The following is a 21,383-nucleotide window of genomic DNA, read 5'->3' as shown; positions in this document are numbered from 1 at the left end:
TCCCCCTCTGGCGGCGTCTTGACGCGCGGGGGTCGCAGGTCCTCACGTGGTTTCATTGTTTATTTACCTACGCTCTTCCCACGCTGGTAGCGTTGCTATTGACGAATTCAGTTTCAGGTTGCAGTTTATTTCTTATTCATCGTATTCGGGTGTATTTCCACGATTCGTTTTTGTCGTTTATTTATATTTGCCCGTTTGAGGCGGATGCGGGGCAAATAGTAGACGTGGTCACGACCCCTTTTGTAACGCGTTTTATCGGTCTTCACGCGTTATATTCGCCGATTCAATTAATTTCCACTGAAAGGTCACGATCAGGTGTATCAACTGTAATTTGTACGGTTGTGCCTACGCAAGGTGTCCTCCTACGCGTTTATACATTTTTTTCCCATCGCGTACCCGTATCGATGTACAACGCTCTGACGCGTGTAATAACAAATCGGGTCAGGTGTCATGCGAATGCGGCTGACAAAGGGCGGAAATATTATCGCGCCCATTCTTGTCGTGTAACAAAGATCCTCTGTGCATTCTATGTGTTGGTAACGTAGCATTTCGAGTGCACGTTCCGAGAAGCTACGCGAACCTCAGACGAAATCCAGAATTAGCATTTTTGCATAAGTAATCGCGGTAAATTACGAAAAGAGCGCCAAGATGGGAGTCAAATTACGCGAAATCGAATGAGATTTGTTTCAGGCTTTTTGTTTCTTTTCGTTTTTCGAATTTCAACGACACCGAGCGAAAAGTGGGTAATGATTTCGAGAGAATTACGCGATAGCGGAGTGGCGCCAATTTCGAACAAAGAATGTCGAGACTCCTCCGCAGCAAGGAAGTCCAAGGTGGAAGAAAATTCCGCTGATGGCCGGCGAGTCGCAGCCTCTCCCCGCCTTTTTCCTCGCAAGTTACTCATCGCGAAATTCGGCGATTCGACTAGCGACGAGGGAGCACCTCACCCCGTTTAGCACCGGATCGCTGAGAACTTGTACAAATTACGAAATTACGATCTATCGATAAGCTCTGCGTCAAAACGTTCCGTTAGGAACTCGTCAGATTGCTGAGGAAAATTGGTCTAAAATCGATCGTTACCAACTCTGGTAATGCGTGACGTCACGTAACAGGTGGCGCGAAAAGATCCGCGTTGAGGCAGGTCGATAGATTTCGAATCATTCTAGTTCTGGCGACTGCAGATTATAGATCTTTTTCGACTTTAAGTTTCGTTTTTTCGCATTTCGGGAAATTTACAAAGATGTGGACGAAAAAATGCAAGGGAGTTGGGAGTTTTGTTTGATGGCTGATTGTGAGTAGCGGTAAGCGTTGTTTTATTTCTCGTTATCGAATTTCGAGGACAAATTAATAACGGCTTGCCGAGTACGCGTAGCCATTTTTTAATTGCGAGTTCAACATGTGCTCGACATACGTTTGCCGTTCTGCGTGCTTGATGATCGTGGCCTGAGTCGCGCGATTACGATTCGAGTCAGTTTTATTTGCAGAAAATTACAATTAGAATCACGGTCTTTCGTAGAATTGGTTTTATTGTAAATTATGTACGATCAAAATTCTGTCTTACTAGGTCGAGTCGGGTTAGTAGATTACTCCGTATTGTCCTTTGATTTGTTAGTTAAATCAGATTCCTTCATTCAGCAACTTCGCGTCAAAAGTACTTAAGCCCGCAAATGGTAACGGGGGATGAAAAAACAGCCCACGTGAATTTAAATTTCCAGCCGCAAGAGAACAATTTATACGTTTTCGACTCGAGACACATCAATTTTTGACCACTTTTTTGGAATATACGCAAAAAGTTTTTTAGCTCCCGTGATTCTATACCAAAAAACGAAGGAAATGAGACCCGACAGGACTCTTAACGATATGATGTACTCGAGACATGGAATTTACAAGATTGGGGCGTTTTTTCACCTCACGTTACCGGAATAGATAAAAAAAAAAAACATCGTTACCGTTCTAGGGTTAATATCGCTAAGAGTGAAATAGTGAGTCTTCGACTTGTTTCGGTGAGAAATTCCGGCCAAAGGTTGCCGTTAGCGTCAAGTTAGCCAATTTGCCTTACTTATACATCTAAAGTTAAGCCAGTGGCAGAGAGCCGACCTGACGGAGTGAAAAATAATAGAAGAGTTGGAAAAAAGTATCAGCAGAATCAAAGGCGAAAAAAAAGTTTTTATCGTATGACAATAATAATAACAATAATAATATTAATCATAAGAATGAAAAAATGTGGCAGCTAGATACAATCTCCGAGCAAACGGCGCGAAGTGGACCGAAATCAGGGCATCGTGCCTACACGACACCATTTACCTTACAGTCGTGTTACATCTAGCGTATAAGTATGCAAATATTGCCACACGCTATGTATTCCTGTTTACAACTAGGCGGTGCATATAAACGGGTCTCTAGGTATATGCTGGGCTGTATCAGCACACGGCGATCACTTAAGACAGCTTCGCTATTTCAACTTGTGTAGCTGTACGTGTACGGTGTATAGGGTGAGTTCTCGTGACTGAACTTTGTTTAATTTCTTACGACGATTAAAATTAGAACGACATATTCAGTGCGGCGGAAAAATGTGCAACAAAACGGATAACTATGCACCGTGCAGCCGTCCTTCGTCGAGGATGACGCATAATAATAATTGTTATTTCAATGGACGTGCAAAAAGGCATCAAGATTTTCACAGAGCACCTTTTCAGCTGCTCTGTTTATTGCATCGTAATTTATAAGTTGGAAAAAAATTCTATATATTATATTGTATAATATTGTCCGACAGTCAAATTACCTCTGAGACTCGTATTCCGCCGCTGAGAAGCATCTTCGGAGTGTTTTCACTTCTGCAAATACTTCGGAAGCCTGTTCGTGACGAAGACGGCTGCACCTTCAATAAATGCGCGTCACACTGTCCACAAATCACGTAGTAACACAGTAAGCGGCTAACGTATTGTTTGAAGATCGTCATTCCCGGCACAGACGGTTGTAAGAACTGTATCCGCACTCGTTAAAATCCGACACATGTAATATAGGTTAGTGTAAATACGCGTCGCGTCGTACATTATACGGATGAATGTGTCCGCGTCGGTGTCTTACCGCAGAGTGACTAGCGGATATCGAACATTGACCCCCTTCAACGGGTGATCGTTGTTGATATTCGGAATGGTCAATGAGAGAAGCAGCTCGCGCGTAGGTGACACAATAAACAACTTACGCCGTACCCTCTGCGTTGTAGGTATGAAACATACGTACGAGTCGTCGTATTCCGAACGATTTATTCGCCGCAGCACGTGACGTGGCGATAGTAATTTATTTCAAGGCTGGAGGAGAACCGGGGGTATAATTATTACGACGAAGTATGCGTCAACGACCAAATAACTATCGCCAAGATTGCACACAAATTGGAGTAGGAAAGAAATTTTCTAGCAGGCTGCTCTCATCCCCCCTTGTTGGGTATTTTCTTTTTTTTTTTTTTTTTTTTCTAACGAGAAAACACGAGGCAAGTTATACAGGTTCAGGTCGCACGCTGCTGTCACGTCGTCACGCAGGTCTGACCACACGCTCGTTCGCTACTACTGAATCCTTTCAACCTAGTCTGCCGCGTTTCTCGAGTAATTGACGCAATCGTCGCGTCGTCGATCCGGGGAAGGAGACTCGGGGACTATTAGAATGTCGCGCGTAATATGAGGGGGGAAGAAAAAAGGAAGGAGAAGAAAGTTGAAGCGACCGAGCATGAAGGGGAGGAAGGAGAAGAAGAAGAGGTAAATCTGTAGTCTCGTGGTGGCAATTTAAAACGACAACTTTGTCCGACAACATTACTAAGTTTCAACCCTTTCTCTGACAGAGTCAGGTTAGCCTCGAGCCAGTGGTCTCGCTTTCTCTCTCTCTCTCTCTCGCTCTCTCGCTCTCTCTGACTTTTCCTTTCCCTTTCACGCAGTCACTCTCCAATGGCGTACAAGCAAATGTACCGCCGCAAACCATCCTGTCCAAAGAGTATACGAGGCATGTCCGACCTTCCGTGACGTTGTGTACGGAGCCTAACAAGCCTTTGCAGCACATAATGATATCTTATTACAACGTTATGACGCAGGCTAAGAAATATATTAAACGAACTAGATGGCGGCACGAAGGTCGAGGTAACGAGGGGGTATAATTATGTCCGCTTGGCGAATATTCGTACGTTTATTATGTTCCGTACTTTCGTTAATTCTACTTTGGATTTTTCCTCCACGCCTCGCATCGCCAAACCTTTTCTACGCCATCGGATGCTGAGCAATTTTGCATTCATCTTCTTATCTAAAACGGCTATTTATCGTCATTATTACGATCTCGGTACGGCAATAAGTAACTGGTTGTCTTCTTACTTATCAAAATTTATTCGAACGTACGAGATTTCCTCACACTTTGACCAACATCATTGACTCCAGGGTATATGAGGTGAAAATACCGAGCCCGAAACTGGCGACTCGGTTAATTTCGAGTAAAACGACACCAATAATGACTTAGTCGTGTTCTCCGCTGGAGAATACGGAGTTGGTACGAATAGAAGGCAGGCGGCACGGGCGGCACTCGTTGCAGGTCCATCGAGAGGTGCGGCAAGCGCTTTGTTTGAGCAGTTGTGCAAACTTGCTTATTTTATTAATTATTCTTAATTGGCAATTATCTCGAGCCGGCAGGCTGGCCGTTCAACAGGGCGAATCGGTGACGGCGAGAGTTTCGTCGAGCGATAAAAAACGCCTCATCGACTATCCGTTGAGGGATCGGCAATTTCTTTTTTCTAACGGCTAACAGTGTCGTAATTTGCTGCACGCGATACAGCTTGGACGTTGCACACTTATCAAAGTTCACGGGACGCGCGACGAGCCGAGAAATTCGAGATGAACGGTGCATCGCTGAACGAAATTTGAGAAGGACCGATGAAACGGGGAAATTGTCTCTCGGTTTACTTTCGAGAGATTCATTTGACATTTGGTGCCGGAGTTTATTATAGGTATTTATAGGACAGTGCCGACCGCAGAGCTTGGCGTACTGCCTCGTTCGGATGGGCAGAGGAAGAGGAAAAGAAGGAGGAGAAAGAGGAGGAGGAGGACTCGCGGAACAGCTTTACCTCTAGGGACGCATGAATGAATGAATGGAGAACATATATACGAATGGAGAATAGTGGATGCGGATGAGAGCGGGCGTGTGCTCGAATAGCAAAGCTAAACATGAATAAACCGCGTCATGTCTACAAAGATAATGTCAGCTGGTATACATTATACAGTATACATTTACCAAGCCACCAGAGCCACGTGGAACAAAAATTTTCGCTTCAGACATTTGCCTTTCTAGCTTTTTTTTCTCCACTAATCATCCGCGCAAACAACCTTTTCCCCTCAAACGTGAAAGTGGCTGATTCTTCCATCCTTGACGGTAGGTCTTTCAAAATTATAAAATAACTGTGCAGTGGCTTTTGATTGATGCTCGTTATGGCGTTCAAAGAAGCGAACTTCTTTCATTAGATATTAGTCTTATTGTTAGAACAAACTATCGGTAGTGAGTTTCGCATTTTCATTGCAACCATCGAACTCAAATTTTTCATACACGCAATTTACGAATGAGATTTTTTTATCGACACACATTTGTCGCCAGTCTTTCTGATCAAATTCTTCAGTGACACTGGGGCTCGAAAAAACAAACATCAATTCGATTCTTTCCTCACCCAATTAAAGCAGTGCTCATCGCAACCTGACCACCGACCGGATATAAAACGGCAACCAAACCAAATTGGTACACGCGGGATCAACGGGGTTAATCGTTGTTGACCAATAAGTAGAGAGTTTCTGAGAATATCGTTCGTTACAGGAGACCGAAAACAAGTCTCTACGACGAGAGGATATCCGGAGAGTACCGCGAGTGCGGAGACGGAGAAGCCCGATTGTGATTACGATTACGGTTACTGTTACGATTACATATTAATACCCGTGTTTGTCGAGCGTGCGTATAGGAGTAACGGTTGTATTGCCGAGAATCCAAGCTCAGGAGGCGGAATCGTTTCGGTTCAGCGGAGGCATGTTGCACGTAATTAAATAGCAACCCTGTTAACCCGAATCGAATTACACGTCATCAGGTGGAGTGGATCTCCCGATGCTATTCTCCGGTAGCTAGGCAGGCAGGTGGACGGGGGGTGAGAACCTTGGCACGGCCGTGCTATTTTAAGATTCATTCACGCGCGAGCACCCGTGTGTAGGTATTATGCGAGGGTTGTTCCTTGCGCGTCGCGTCCCTCGCGGAAGCTCGACGGCGATACGCCGTATTCAAGGATGTCTCCGCAAGAGCTGCGCCGAGAAACGCCCGCCGCTCGATAATTGTGACAAGCGGATGCCCACGCGTTGATTCTGTCAATGGCAGAGGACCCCTCGTCAACGGGAACGGAGATCCTTTCATCTCCCGCTTTTACCGCTGCACGCACGCGTTTTCGCGATACGCGTGTGTATTAACGCACAGCCATTGCGTGTACGATGTGCGTAACATACACGCGTTCGTCGCGAGAGACTGTCGAGCTTTCGAACGAACGTCACACGTCCACCCCCGCGAGGGGTGGGAATTATTTTAAACCCAAGATGGCGCTCAATTATTCAAGTATACCCGGGCGAATCAGATTTGCAGCCGTTGATCGCTGTTCGACGGTGTACAGTTTTCGTACTCCGAAGACGGAAGTAACCGTTCGTTTGATGCGTTATACTTAAAAACATCAATTTTTCCCTCGCAGTTGCATTCGCGAACTGGTTTGGATATGCGAACCATCCTCGGAGTCGCTCTGAGACTTCCTCGGGGATTTTCCACTTTGACTGCGGGTCGTTTCGATCTTGCGGAACAACGCGACGGAGTTTCCCACCGCGATCGAAGGATGCATTTCATACGGCGATGTGCAGAACGGTTATGCGGATATACATGAGCGGTGAAAAATATCTGAGATACAGATCTGCTGACCCCTTTCCAACAAAGTTTAACAATTTTTCGCCCAAGGCGGAGATGCTCGTCTCGATACCAGCACGCGGTAGGTACAACGGAGAAAACTTGATCGTAAATCTGAGACATCTATCATCGACCGAACTAATACATTAAGAATCGCGCGGGTATTCGGTAGTAAAATTAATTACTTTCCTCGATTACCTCACCGCCGCGTTGAAAAGTACTTTCAAACCTTGTACAGGGTAACTCGAGCCGGGCGCCGCGCCGCGCGTGCATCAAATCAGGAACATTTATTAGCGACAATCTCTGCGTTGCCGAGAAAACGGCGCTGCAGTTACATACCTTGATAGCACAGTACGTACGTATAAGGTAAGATAAAACCGGTTTAATTTAGCCGCGAGTATCAGAGGAGACGCGCAAGCCCCGAGCTACGGAATTACGCTGATGCGGATAACGTTTGATAATCGCTTAAAACTGCACCGTCTAATCCCGGCGTTAACGGTCCCGCTATAATTAGGCTGTGCAGGTGCGGCTACAGCTTCGAGAGCCGATTGCACGCGGCGAAATCACTGCAGGACCGGAAAGTTCACAAGCGACGAAAGTGTCGAGGTCCCAAAACTTTCGAGTTGCGCTACAACTTGCCAATTTTGGCTAGAGGAAAATTAGCCCTGGCAATTCGCGGATTCGTTGCCTCGCAGCGCTTTCCTGCATCGGTCGGAAGAGGAGAACGTAGGTGCGATGCACGACGTAAACAGAGTCTGTCTGCATTCCGCAGACGCCCTGTGGCAGTTTGAACCCACCGACACCGTCTATTTATTCAGTAACTATAACCACGACGTAGCGGCTCAGACGAGCTGAGCGTAAATCGAATTCTAAGCCCGACTTGGCGCGTTATTTGACTAGGAAAATTTCCCCCAAATTAAACGGATGCGCCGCTGCGTCGAATCGTACGTTATGTCAGAAATAATAATTTCGCAAGTTTCGGGGGGGCTGCCGGCGGGGTTCCAAGTCTCGGCTTACTTGGAACACCGAGAGAATCTCCCGGCGCTGAATAATAAATGACTGGAGTCAGCAGGACCACTGGGAAAGGGTTCCGCAGGGCCACTGCAGGCCACAGATGCGCGTCATTCTGTACTCCGTATAGGCTTGGAAAAGGCTGCACTTTACTGCACTGCAGTTCGCGATACCTGCTGCAGCTGAGAAGTGTGCTCTCGAATTGCCACGGAAATTCATTTCTTCGACCAACAAATTACATCGTTGTAAAATAATTGTCGCAGACGTCACACCGTTGTGGAAGCACGCGTACAAATTACCATTGTCGTAGAAAATTACTAGGTTACGGATTGGCGCGAAATTCTTTGTTTGTCTCATTTCGGTCGATTTTCATAAATTTCAAGATTGTCAGGAAAATCGTACGGTTGGTTATGAGTATAACTCCGACAGTGAAAAGAAATTGACCGATCGTACTAATTGAATCGGTATCGAACCTTACCTAAAAAATCAAAGATATTTTTCTTTTTTTAATCTAGCCATCAAAATTCTCTACGACCTATTCACACCACGAGTACCGGTGCATACGAGCGTCTTTGACGATACCTGGACTCTCGCTTGGACGGTGAAACGTGGATTTAAAGAACGGAGGAGAGAGAATTGTAAAAAGTAAAATCTATTCCATTTATCTGGAAGAAAAGTCACGCGAGGGTTGACCGCGGCCTCGGTATAATAAAGGAGCACGCAAGACGCGCCTACGGTCCGCCGGTCGGGTCCGCCTTGCGCGATAATCGGTAATACCTCGCGTTATACGTAAAAACCGGGAGAGGATGGCGGGGTGGGGAGGGGGAGGCTGACACGGGGTGTACGAGATATAAAAATCTCGTTAATGCCCGAAGCTATTTTCCCGCTTTTACATTTACATTATGACGCGATCGTAATTCGGCCGACGGTTGTAAACAGATTTGTTTTTTCTTTTTTTTTTTTCTTTTTCTCTTCTTATTCTTCACTTCTCATTTTCCTTTTTTCTCATTCCTCCTTCCCTCAACGCCGTGCGTCACAAATCGCCCGCTCGGCTAATTCCGGCAAGGTCCCTCATCTCCGCCGCGGTATAAAATCGCAACGCATGACGGATTGATACTCATCAGACTTTCACACGAGAGCCTAATCCGCTGAGTAACGTACGTCACGAATATCGGAGTGTATCAAATACTCGAGCCGCGTCGAGACATTAGTGAAGAAAATTTCCTATCTCGGTGTAAAAATCTCCGCCCATGCTCGATTGACTCCGCGGGCAGTGCGGCACCCGAGCAATTCGGCTTGCAAAAATGCGGCAAGGGTTGAAGTAATTCGAATTTCTGTATTCGAAGGTGGGGAACGGGGGTGGTTCTGGACTGACGTGTCGGGGCAGAGGCCAGGAACCACTTGAAGCCGTAATCGGTTTTATCAACGAGTGGCGAAGTAGGTGGTATGGTAGACTCTCGCGAGCACGCCACCTCCTTATTTATCGATCGCGATATAGCAGCGATAAGCTGCCATAAGCGTTGTAATTATTTTTATTGACGCTTCGGGAGAAATTTTTCTCAATTATTGTTGAATTTACGATTGTTTTCTTTTTCTTTTTTTTTTTTTTTCCTCTCCGCGCGCTCACAATTGTACGCAGAGCTTTCACGATGCGAGATGATAAAGTTCCGAGACCAAGTTTCCCTGTTGCAAAAAAATTGGCAAAGAAAGAGCAGAGCGTCACGAATCACCCGTACGCGTTTACCTACGCGCATGCATACAGTAAGCCTACCTCACGGTCCGGTAATAATTGAAAGGTGTATAATTGCCCGCTCGAGTTCCGTAATGGCCACATTTCCACCTTCGTTCATTTATTCCCCGCTTCCGTTCCGCCGTTCCTCACCCGCACCGATCGCTCCATCCCGGTGTGATTAAATATTGACAAATCTTGCCCTCCCCTTCCCGCCGCTCTCCGCCCCTCGTTCCTCGCCGTTCACCCTTCACTCTTCACCCTTTACCCTTATTCCGCAAGATACAATACACCCACTTCCAGAGGACGAAGCCAAGGCGCGCCTTCTAAGCTCCTGCAGGTTACCGCGGCTGTGCTCTTGGACGAAGGCCAGGCCTGTTGAGCGCCACGCCCTGGGGACAGAAATAGGAGACGAAGCCAAGATTCAGGACAGGTGCCAATCGGGAACCGGCTCCTGTATCACACCGCCAAACCGTATCTACCTATTCCCGCGACTCTATCCGCCTCCCGTTGCCTGTTGCTTCTCTCTAACGATCATCGCCCACGGCGGAGGAAATCGAGTCACTGCCGTGCCTCTGGATTTCCGGTCAATGCGGAGTTCGATGCCGATAACTTCGAGTCGCGGAAGGTGCGACTGCACGACCGACAAGCGACGGAAACGGTATCGAGACGAAGAAAGCGATCGGAATCAGGAATGTATGAATAGGCGTCGAATCAGTTTACGAGTACACAGGAAATCATTCGACGAATCTTATTCCGCTCTTGCTTGAAAGTGGTAGGCCGTAAGGGCGTGGAGACGAAATTGTGAACGCGAAGATCGAAGGGTGTATTCTCTCTCTTTTTCCAGCCACCGTCCCCGAGGAGAGGAGAATTCGTCAAGCTTGATCTCGTCGTACTCGATAACAATTACGATAGGGAGATAGAAGCCGAAGAAAAGCTTATCCAAAGCCACAGCCGAGGGCCCTCCTGGGCGGGGATGACACTTTGGAAAGATACAATCTCCGGGGGTAGTGGAATAAGGAGGAAGGAAGCGAGGGTGCAAGGGTGCGGGCGCTTCCTCGCCTCCTCGCCACGGCTTCGTGGACCGGGAGCCACCCTCGTCAACCCTTCCCGTCCCTCGGGAGCCTCGACGCAGCCCGGATTCCTTCATTTGGTTCTTATTCCACGTTCGTCCTTATTTGCCCGTAGTTTTAACTCGCTTAAAGCTAGCCAACTTTGTAACGCAGCTGGTTCCCTCCCTCTCCCGTCGACGGCGCGGCGTTCCGTTCCGTACACGGCGTGTCGCAAACTTCGCCTTAAACTTGGTCGCGCGGTTTGTTGAGTTGTTAACGCCCGGGGGCAGCGGAGGAAAGTTCCCTCGATATCTTAGATAAAATAGTTGTTCGCCGGCCAATTTGTGTTGCCCGACCCGGCTGTAATATCGCGGCGGTTTAGCGGTGAGTAACAACTTTCTTTCGGCCCACGATTTGGAATTATTCACGCGGAGTGTCGACGCCGAGTTTCATCCCTCGACGTACGTCCCGGGCCATCGTTACGCGGTGTAACGCACATGCGATCGAGCCGGAGGCAAAGGTACAGCCGTAACGGAATTCTCGGCGAAATTCTTGGGTCGGAGAACTGAAATTATCCGGGCAAAAGTTTGCGAGGGCATTGCTACGTCGCGTGATTTCCCCATTACTCCGAAATCGTCCCGGGGACCGAGTGTGTAAGGCACGGGATAGGATAGGGAGTCGATCGTACAAACGCGTCCAGGAGACTTCCGAGTATCGATTCGGGCACTCGTGCCTGGTGCCGATTTTAATCCGGTAAAATATTACCGCGCAAATCGCTCGTCAAACGGCATCAGCCACCCTCCCCCTCCTCCCCGTCCTCCACATCCTCGAATGCAAGCGAAAGGCGGCGGGTATAACCGTCTGAAATAAACCGTTGATCCTTTCTTCGGGGCTGAGACGAGTAATCGAACTTGGAATTTCGCGGATTGTTGGACCCGGCTTCAGGGCCGATCTTCCTCCTCCGATAAGCCCTGCACGCAGACGGCGGCGTCGTCGCCTCCGTGACCTTGCTCCCTCGGGGGTTGAAATCGCGTAATTAGGGGTCCGCGAAACTCCCGAACGCCGGCAAAGCAGTACGCCACGGTCAACACGAGGCTGCGCCTCGACCCGGCCCTCCCTCCGATACTCCGAATTGCACGCCATGTGACAAAAATTGGATCGTTTTTCATTTCTCGCATTTTCGTTACTTACTTACCCACACGTATCGCTAAGTACAGCCACACTCTTTCTCTCTCGATCCTCTCTCTTTGTCAAACTTCCAATATTCCCCGCGTGAAAACTTGTCGAGATCTCGTCCCGCACCGCATGCCGCCGCCGCCGGTGCAGCATGACGCAGCGAAACGGTGTTCCCGTCCTGCAGCAATGCGTATAAGTACTATATCCGGATTTAAATAAGCCGGAGGAACATTGCGGGGCTGCACGATAGGCCGCCCGTACACTCCGTTGTATTATGTAAAATTCCGCATGTGTTATAAGGTCGCTCGATCATCGCCTTGTAAATGCGGAACTGGTGCAGGAAAATTCGAGGTGTTGGAAATTTTGCCGAAAGACTTGCCGAGGCTGATTGCAACGTCGAAAGTGAAATATCGCGGGATGTTACCACTTTAATTTTCTAGTTGAAGAATTTGATTTTCAGAATATTTTTGCCATCCGAGTGAATACTATTAACATTTACTTTCGCCGTTTGGAAATACGGAATCTCGTTATTTTTTCATCGCTTCACATAAAGTGCGAGATGTGCAGCTGTGACATATTCCAAAGACGATATTTCTTGGTTATAAATATTTCCTCCCCGACGTTGAGCTTGACAACGATCAGAAGAAGAAATAAGGGAACAATAAGGGCAGGCGGAGGCAAGAAGGTAATCAAGGGTATCCGAGTTTTTGATTGAATTCATCACGTCACCCGACAAATTGCTTTCAGAAGAAAAGAAAATCTGAATATGCAACCATTTCGTCTGTGAGTGAAAATGAAATAAAAAAAAAACACTGATATTATATATATATACTAGTTACGGGGAAAAATTTGAAACAATTGAATAAAATTAAAAATACAGTACTCTTCTCTTCCTGCTTCTTAATGTTTCGAAAAATACTGCACAACCATCTTTGATAATCACGAGCATGGATACACTGTTAAAAATCATTGTCAATTTGGTACACATTTACCGTACAAAAAAGTTGTCAATTTAAGAAATCAAGTTGCAAATTTACAAATTCGGTGCAGTGACGTAAATTATTCTGTACTTGACTAAAATTTACAATGAAAATTGTGGATTTTACAAAAATTTGTAGGAAAAACACAAAACAGTAATTTGAATCTACTAAATTGTGTAGTAAATTTATTGTATTTATTAATTGAATAAACAGCTAATGTATGGTGAATTCACCGTTCCGTATCCTAATAAAACTTCCAATACAGTGTAGAAAATTCTACACAGAAATTTTGAACAGTGATGCAGTACTTTACGACAGTATCGCAGGACACGAAAACAGGCACCTAACTATAAATATCCAGCGTCAAAGTGTAACGACTGCATGCAGAAAAGTCTGGAATCGTATTTTGTTCCGAAATTTAAATCTCCGTATGCAGATACAAAATGCGAATTCGCGACAGTAGCGCAGGAGAATCCCGCTGCGTTCGTATTTGCGCTAATCGCGAAAAGCATGCGCGCCTGACCGCTCCCCCACATGCCGTGGCAGCTTACGCCGTGACGTCACAATAGCCGTACAGTCTCTTGGGGCGCGGCTACCCTTGCGCGAGTAAAAGGAGAAAAAAAAAGAAAATAATGACAGGTGCAGAAAGACAGGCAAAGAGAAAAGACAAAATTAAGAAAGACAATAATGCGCACGCCCTTGATCCTGCACTCGAAAGATATTCTGAAAAGAACTAGCGTATCGGCAGAGGCGCGCCGTGTTCCGAAAGATGAAGAGAACGAGAAGGAAAAGGAACAGAGAGACCAAAGAGGATCGGATGAATTTATCCCCCTCCCGCCGTTTTTCGTCACGGTTAGATATACGGAGAGCTAACGGAGGAGCAACGTCGATCCTCGACGTCGTAACACCGCCATATTCGCCTCTGCCATAAACCCCTATATTGACAATCGAAGTATTGCGAATCCGGAAGACCGTCGACACGAGACGAGAGGAGGCGAGGCGAGGCAGTTTCCTCCTCGGCCCAGTGCCACCCGGTACTTCAGCATCTCACATCTCCGCAGCATCCACAACAGCTGGACCAAACCTCACTGCCTCCCTTCGGCGTAGGTCTGAGCGGAGAGCGAGCGCGTTGTGCGCGCGGCCGCCCGCCAAGATCAATAGACGGATCTCAGGCCATCCCAGGCGACAGGCTCACCCGAATGATCTCGCGCGCCTGCGCCAGACTTAATGCGCAGGGATCATGCGTGCGTGTTAACGCAAATGCGTTTCGTACGACTCGAAGAGGGACGGTGAGGGGGGGTGAGGATAAAGGGTGAGGAGGGGGAGGCGGAGAGAGGATCCTCACCTGCACACCGTCCGACTCGCGCTGAGGCCGCGAGCTCAAAGGCTAGTCGGGGGACGAAAGTGGGTGGCGATGAAGGCGTTTCAATCATCCGCAACTCCTGGCTGCAGTAAACGATCCATTTCCGGTGACAACGCCTTGGCTCCCCGTCTCCGGTGCCGTTCAGCTGGTTCTGAATGTCCACGGCTCCTCGAGATTTATTCAAATTACACGCCGTGGGAATACGTAGGTGTATATACGTACTAGGCTGCGGGGAGAGTATAGCGAGTCGCCCACCAACGATCGAGGAGAACTGCTCCTCGTACGAATGTCACTGGATAGTCGAACACGTGGAATCCGTACCATCGGCCTCCCTCGCATATGCGGAGGAGGACCGATAAGAATCGCCACCCTCGAATCCGTCCGGACCCATCGATTCCGATGGTTTTACTGCAGGGAAGTATAAGATCTTGTCTCTCGATGGCGGAACTCAGCGGGGGCTAATCTTAGGCAAATGAGATCGATACTCTTCGCCCCCCTCCAGAGATCTGTGTCTTACGATTGGTTTGATTGTTATTCAGAGGAATCTTGTTTGAGAAATTGAGAATCGAGAGTACAACGAGCATTGATCAACGGCTTGATTACCGTACCACGTTTATTTGATTTACCCAGGCTATCGAGTGAATTTGAAAATCGATATCGCTCGTTCGCTCGTGCCCTTTTTTCCCTCCACCTCCTCGATTCTTTGAAGTAACTTTTCGCCAGTCCTCGGCCACACTGCCGCCGAATAACGACGGACGTCCCAGTTTGACCGCAAACTTGATTGGCGAGAATTAATCTCGGAGATGGTACGATGGTCTCTGGAGTTTGTCAGTTGGCGGAAACTACTCGATGTAGGTACACTCGCATTCCTATAAATTACCTAGCCCGGCATCGCACCCTCTAAGTAGGTGGTACAAACAGCGAATACCTACCAAAAGAACGTGTCAGAGCGACACCTCGAGTTGCTAATTTTCAAAGTACGATGAGACGCCGATCTACGAGTCTTGTGGGAAATAACTCGATCATCATAAACGCTCCGCTCGTCGGACTTCGATTCAAATCAACGTGTATAATCATTGTACAATGGGTGAGGTAATTCACCTGCAACGTTCAAATCATCGGTGGGAATATATTATTATACCATCTTGAATGATCGTTCTTAATTGATTAGCGCAGCAGCGTACGTTTTTTTTTCATTATTTTTTCTTTTTTTTCCCACTGAAAATATCCTACGGAAAGCGGGCGAACGAGGGAGAGAGAGAGAGATTAGATTAGGTTATCCCACCCAAAATCTTCAGCGTCTCGCTGACGTGGACAACGGTGTTGCTAAGCAGGATGTCAGGTGCACCGACTGAGGAGAGCCTTTTGATAAAGCTGCCCGAGCCAAACCAAATTGCACCGGTTTTCGCAGTATTAATGAGAAGTGAATTGGATCGCGCCCAGTTAGCAACATTACTCAAGTCCTCATTAACGCATCGAATGATATCCGGAAAGTCACTGAAAGAACCATGAAGATAAATGCAGAAGTCATCAGCGTATAGATGGTACGAACAATGCTTCAGTACAGAACCGATGTCGTTGATGAATAACGAAAAGAGTAGCGGGCCCAAGATGGAACCTTGCGGCACACCCGCACTTCTACCTAGGGGTTGAGATCACTCGCCTGAGGGGGACACCACTACCTGAGTCCGACTCGTCAGATATGAGCAAAACCAATTACAAGCCGACGCAGAAAATCCCATGTTATACAGCTTGTCACAGAGCAGCTGAATGTTTACCAAATCAAATGCACGCGAGAAATCAATCGCAACCAATAATGTGACTTGCCGACGATCGATGGCAACTCTTGCATCATCAACTATTTTTACTACTGCAGAATGAGTGCTGTGAAACTTTCGAAAGCCAGATTGAAGCGGATCAAGCAAGTCGCGTTGAGCTATGAATTCCGACATTTGTCTGCAGGTAACGGTCTCGAGTATTTTCGAAGTGGCATTTAAAATACTAATAGGTCTAAAGTCTTGCAGTACTTTGGGCATACTTATCTTAGGGATAGGTCGCACTAGAGCTTTTTTCCAGCCAGATGGGAAAACCCCTGTTTGCAGTGAAGAGTCAAAGATATTCCGCAAAGTAGGGATGATAGACATCATGCACTCTCTCAAGAATCGCAGGGGTATACCGTCTGGACCACAAGCGTTAGAACGTGCCGACCGTATAGCATTACAAACTTCGTCGCTACCAACGTGCCGAAAATAAAACCTATCCTCGTCGCAACCCTCCACCGGTGGCACAACATCATGCTCAACGCTAGCGCTCATAGGGGTACCACTGCCAACAAAATGCCTATTCAGCGAGTCCGGATCGACAGGGAGCTGATCGTTACGATCTTATTTGCCTGACAAGCCCACCTCACTAACACAATCCCAGAATTCCCTGGGCGATTTACACTTTTGAAACTTTTCCCTATGATAACGTGTGATAGCATCACGAATCGCTATTTTAGCACGATTACGCGATTGGTTGCGAATTAGCTTGTCGCTTTCTTTGTAAGTACGGCTGTAGGTACGGCAAGCTGCGTTTCTTGCTCTTAAAATTTCGCGCAACTCAGGAGTCAGCCACGGCGATGGTCGGTTACCTCGTACAACAAAAGTACGAGGAGGGGCGTGCTTATCGTAGAGATTTATAATTTTGTCAGAGAAGGTGGCAACCTTTACATTGATATCCACCGAGGCAGTGACTGATTGCCAATCTATTGAACATAAGTCCTGATGGAAACGTTCCGCGTTAATATTTTTAAAGCAACGTCGCGTGATTGTTTTAGGTGCAGGCAAAATACGATCGTAGGTAAAGCAAGCAAGGAGAACTTCGTGTTCAGAGATAACAGGCAGGTAGTGCTGCGAATGGAAGGCCAGATGCGAGTCGCTGAGTAGACAAAAGTAATCGATGGTAGAAAACGGATTTGCTCCGTGATGGGTTGCATCAAGAGGCAAACGCACAAGATTACACGTTTGCAGCGAATCAGCTAATGTCCTACGAGGTGAAAGAGAGGAAAACCAATCAATATTGAGGTCACCGATGAGAAAAATGTTGTCATAGGCGCCCCCGCAACCAAGCAGCGCATCCTCAACCGTTTCACACCAAAAGCCCGTTTTTGGAGGGTTGTAAACAAGTGCGCAGAGAAACTTGTATGAACCGAATTGACAGTTCAACGAAGAGATACTCGGATCTGGTGTCTCTTGCCGTAGATTGTGGCGAAAGAACAACCACTTTGGCTTTAATTGAGAGAGAGAGAGAGAGAGATGGCGAGGCTGAAGAGCGTCATAATTATTTCCGCATATTTTACCGGTTTAAATAACGTTTATGAAATCTAAGTAAACTGGGTAAACTCTAGGATTGTTCAGCTGCAACCCCCGCGTTAATTGACTCGGGACATAAATAACTCTAATTACTAATAGTAATTTGGGTTAAGTTTTTCTTATTTATGTTTCGTTTTCTTCTTTCCCTCTCTCGCTTTCCACCGTAGAAAGCAGCCGGGTGTAGTATTCCACTTTGACATTTCTCAACGCGACACGACAATATGCATGGTATGTGTGCGTACATATAACAGAAATACGAAACGGTAGGTATTAAATAAGTAATTGTAGGAGGGAGCGCGATGCTGGAAGAATTTTATCGTTTCTCGTTCGCTCTTTTTTCATTTTTTACGTTGTCGTTGTATTATTATTTTTCTTTTTTCTCTCTCTCTCTCTCTCCTTTTTGACAATTTTAATCTCGAGTCTACCCACGCCGATCTCGAACGTTCGTAATTAAGCGCGAACGCGAACCATTACCATGCAGGCTCAAAGGAGCGCGAGTCCATGATTGAAGAGTGTGAGGAGAAGAGGAAGAATAAAGAGAAACGGAAAGAAGCGAAGGAAAAAAATAACAATAAGTAAATCAATATATGTATAGGTACACATATACACACGTATATACAATGCACACGCGTACGTCCCGGAGGGACGGAGAGAGGACGGGTGAAGAAGTAGAAGAACCCACGCGGGGGTGATAAAACGGAAGAGGTCGGAGGTACGAGGGTGTTGGTGAAACTGTGTGTGTGCCCGGTGAAAACAGACATGCCTCGCCGGAGTCAAAGGATTCATCTATCCTAGTTTTTGATCGTTTCGGCGTAAACGTATACATATATATATATATATATATATATATGTATACATGTATGTATGTATATATATGTACATGTACGCGATCCGGCGGGTCGGTTAAATATACACCTCGAGAGTTCCTCCTCGATGGTTTTGCAGAGTTTAAAGAGTGACGAGGGCGGGGGTAGGGAAGGAAACGGAGAAAGAGGAGCTATTAATGTATGGTCGCTGGTTCGATTGTGCGAGTTCGCGGCTACACGGGCCACTCGGGGGCGCAGAGTGTGCGTGGGGCGGTGTGCCACCCTTGGACCGACTCCGCCGTCTATACCGGCGCGCCGCCACCCTGCCGGGGGTGCCGCGGGAGAGGGCAGCGCCTGCGCCGGGCCCGACCGGGACCCCTGCCCGAGGAGCGCCACTCCCGAGCGCGACGTAGCTCGGGTGCGAGCATCCGGACGATGTCCAGTGAAAGGATCAAGAAACAGAGGAGCAACCGGAGTGCCGGCGGCCCCCTGCAGGCGCTCGCCTTATAGGAGAGGAGGACCCTCGAGGCCCGACGAGGCCCAAAGTGGCCGAAGACACCGGCCAGCGGCCGGCGAAGAGGTCCCCGAGGAAGGGAGCGAGGAAGAGGAGGAAGAGGAGGAGGAAGAAGAGGAGGCGGCGGCCCGGCCCGCCCGAGGGACTGACCGAGGAACGCGTATCGCCTCGGCGGTGGACTGGAGGATTGTGATAACAAGATACCGAGGAAGAGAGGGAAGAGGGAAGAAAGAACCCGAGGACCTCGAGGAAAACAAGGATAACGTCGACCTCTGCGCGCCGAGCCTCGCGTAGCTACGCCGAGTAACTCGACTGTCGTTGCCTTACGCGTCGGTCTCGCATCGTCCGAGGCCTTCGAGTGACCCTCGAACAACGAACCAAGGATCTAGTGAACAACGAGATAACTTCCAAGTGTGTGAGAGTGTCCGTCGCGCAGTGCAACCGAGGGTGTGAAATCCGTCGCCTCGATACCCCCGACGCACGTCACGAGGCCCTCGGATCACCCGATCGAGAGGATGCGGTCGCACGCAGCCTCCTGGAGCATCGCGCTCCTCGCGGCAACCGTCACCCTCCTGCCCGCCACCTATCGCCCGCCCTTCGCCCACGCAGCGTGAGTATTCTCGCTACGGAATTACTACTTTAACTTAGCCCTTAAACGACGACGACGTGCACGGATTATATCGAATGTCGCCCCGGCAGCCACGGCGAGAGGCTCGAGTCCCTCCTCGAGGAGGTCGAGGGCGCTGAACGAGTGGCTTGTTCCTACCGGCGATGGTTCCTTCGATTAATTGACAATGAGACAAGGCGAGGGGGGAGAGAGGAATCTCGCTGATCGATCGGTGAAAAGATACTACAGCGGCATCGTGACGACACGGTGATGATTTTCGCCGAGCGATCGCGGACTCTCTCTTCTTCTCCTCGTTTGGCCCCTGGAAATTGGCAGTGCTCTTTAGAAAACTACACGAACCGCGATGCGTCATTCGGTTGTGAAACACCGAGAACCGGAACCGTGTTCGGGAAAAACTATCCTCAACCATTCGCGTGTGACACCCGAGTTCCGCGTGCAATGACGACGTTCGTCTCGTACGCTGCAATTCTTCTCTCGGCATTCAACGTCGCTAATCGTCTCTTCTGACGAATCCTTTTCGCTACCCCGTCAAACGCGCCGAAACGGAGTACTTGGTTCTAGTTTCAGATACGAAAGAATATTAGTGCGATGGTTAAGCAGCGGTGTGTCGAAAAATTCGACTGTGAACCGATATCGTTTTCTATTATGTGCATAATGCCGGTTCGTTTCACCGATTAATATACCAATTCACGGAGGTGAGGTAAACACATGACCTAAACAGGCAATACGAACCGGATAATACCGACAAACAGCAGTACGTTAAACGAACGGTGCACTTCTCCGGAATAATTTGTGCAATCGATTCAAAAGTAGTGATCAGGACTGCGGTGGTGTGAGTGGTATAATTCAACGCGCACGGTGTCGATGGCTCATTGTTAGGGTAGCATGAGACTTGTGTCCGTCCTCGATCCGTCCAGCCACTCTTCACATCGCGATTCTGATCTCGATATCAGCCACCAACTGCAGCGTAATTTTTCATACTGCAGTAGCGATGGCAACGCGTGCCTTCGGGCGAAGAGTTTTGGGCTTGCGGCGATGATGTTCCAAGTGCAGATCCAGATTTATTCCCTATCGCTCTAACGAAGAATCCCTCGACTCCCGCTTCTCTTTCTCGATTCGTCTCATCGGCGTGACAAATATTTACATTTCCACTTGGCGCGCAGCACTCAGGTATCTTTTGGCCCGCGGAATCACCGGAGCTGTTTCCTCTTGCACCAGGGCGACGGTGCCCTCTTGGCCGCCTCGAGTCTACGAGTGCCAACCGGGGGCCCTGTAGTGTGGTATCAGTGATCGCGGTAGGGCTCTCGAGCAGAGGGTCCTCCCGACGTGGCAGAGCTCCAACTCCTCCTCCTCCTCCTCCTCATCCTCCTCCACGGCTGTCGCGATCATCTTCGTCACCCGGTTCCGCACCTAGCCTCACCTAACCGCGCCCAACTCATCGAAAACCTCGTGGCCCCTCGTCTCTCTCTCTCTCTCTCTTACATTCTATCACCCCACACTCTCTCTCTCTCTCTCTCTCTCTCTCTCTTTCTTTTTTTTTCTATCATCCCGGCAACAACGCTCCGTTCCCAGCATCCCAATCTTAATTCGCACGACAGGAGAGTTACGCACCAGTCTCGTCTGTACCCGCTCTTTATATCTTTATCTTATCTTTATACCCGCTGATTTCGCTGAAGTCTGGAAATCGCGAAATGTTTCACCCGTCGTTGAGACGTCGTTCGTGCGGAGCTGTTATTGGGTTCGTTTGATTTGGAGTAGCTCCGAGTGCAGATCATGGACCGAGAATTCGGAGAGCAGGAAATGATCTCACGTTGTTTTCAATT

The 21,383-nt window shown here is 48.1% G+C and overlaps 1 protein-coding gene across 7 annotated transcripts in view; it reads left to right on the top strand.

The window, feature by feature from the left end:
• Positions 1 to 18,829: 18,829 nt before the first annotated feature.
• The window catches only part of LOC124174990 (gamma-aminobutyric acid receptor subunit beta), an 85,255-nt gene continuing 82,701 nt past the window's right edge, over positions 18,830 to 21,383 (top strand). For all 7 annotated transcript variants that reach the window (XM_046554763.1, XM_046554761.1, XM_046554759.1 and 4 more), the window contains exon 1: positions 18,830 to 19,542. In XM_046554763.1, the coding sequence (XP_046410719.1) occupies positions 19,448 to 19,542 (95 nt within the window). In that variant the 5' untranslated portion in view covers positions 18,830 to 19,447. The remainder of the gene's footprint in view (positions 19,543 to 21,383) is intronic.

Source organism: Neodiprion fabricii, chromosome 2 (assembly GCF_021155785.1).
Source record: "Neodiprion fabricii isolate iyNeoFabr1 chromosome 2, iyNeoFabr1.1, whole genome shotgun sequence".
NCBI lineage: Eukaryota > Metazoa > Arthropoda > Insecta > Hymenoptera > Diprionidae > Neodiprion > Neodiprion fabricii.
Note: the sequence above shows the minus strand (reverse complement) of the source record. Positions and strands in the feature narration are given on the sequence as shown.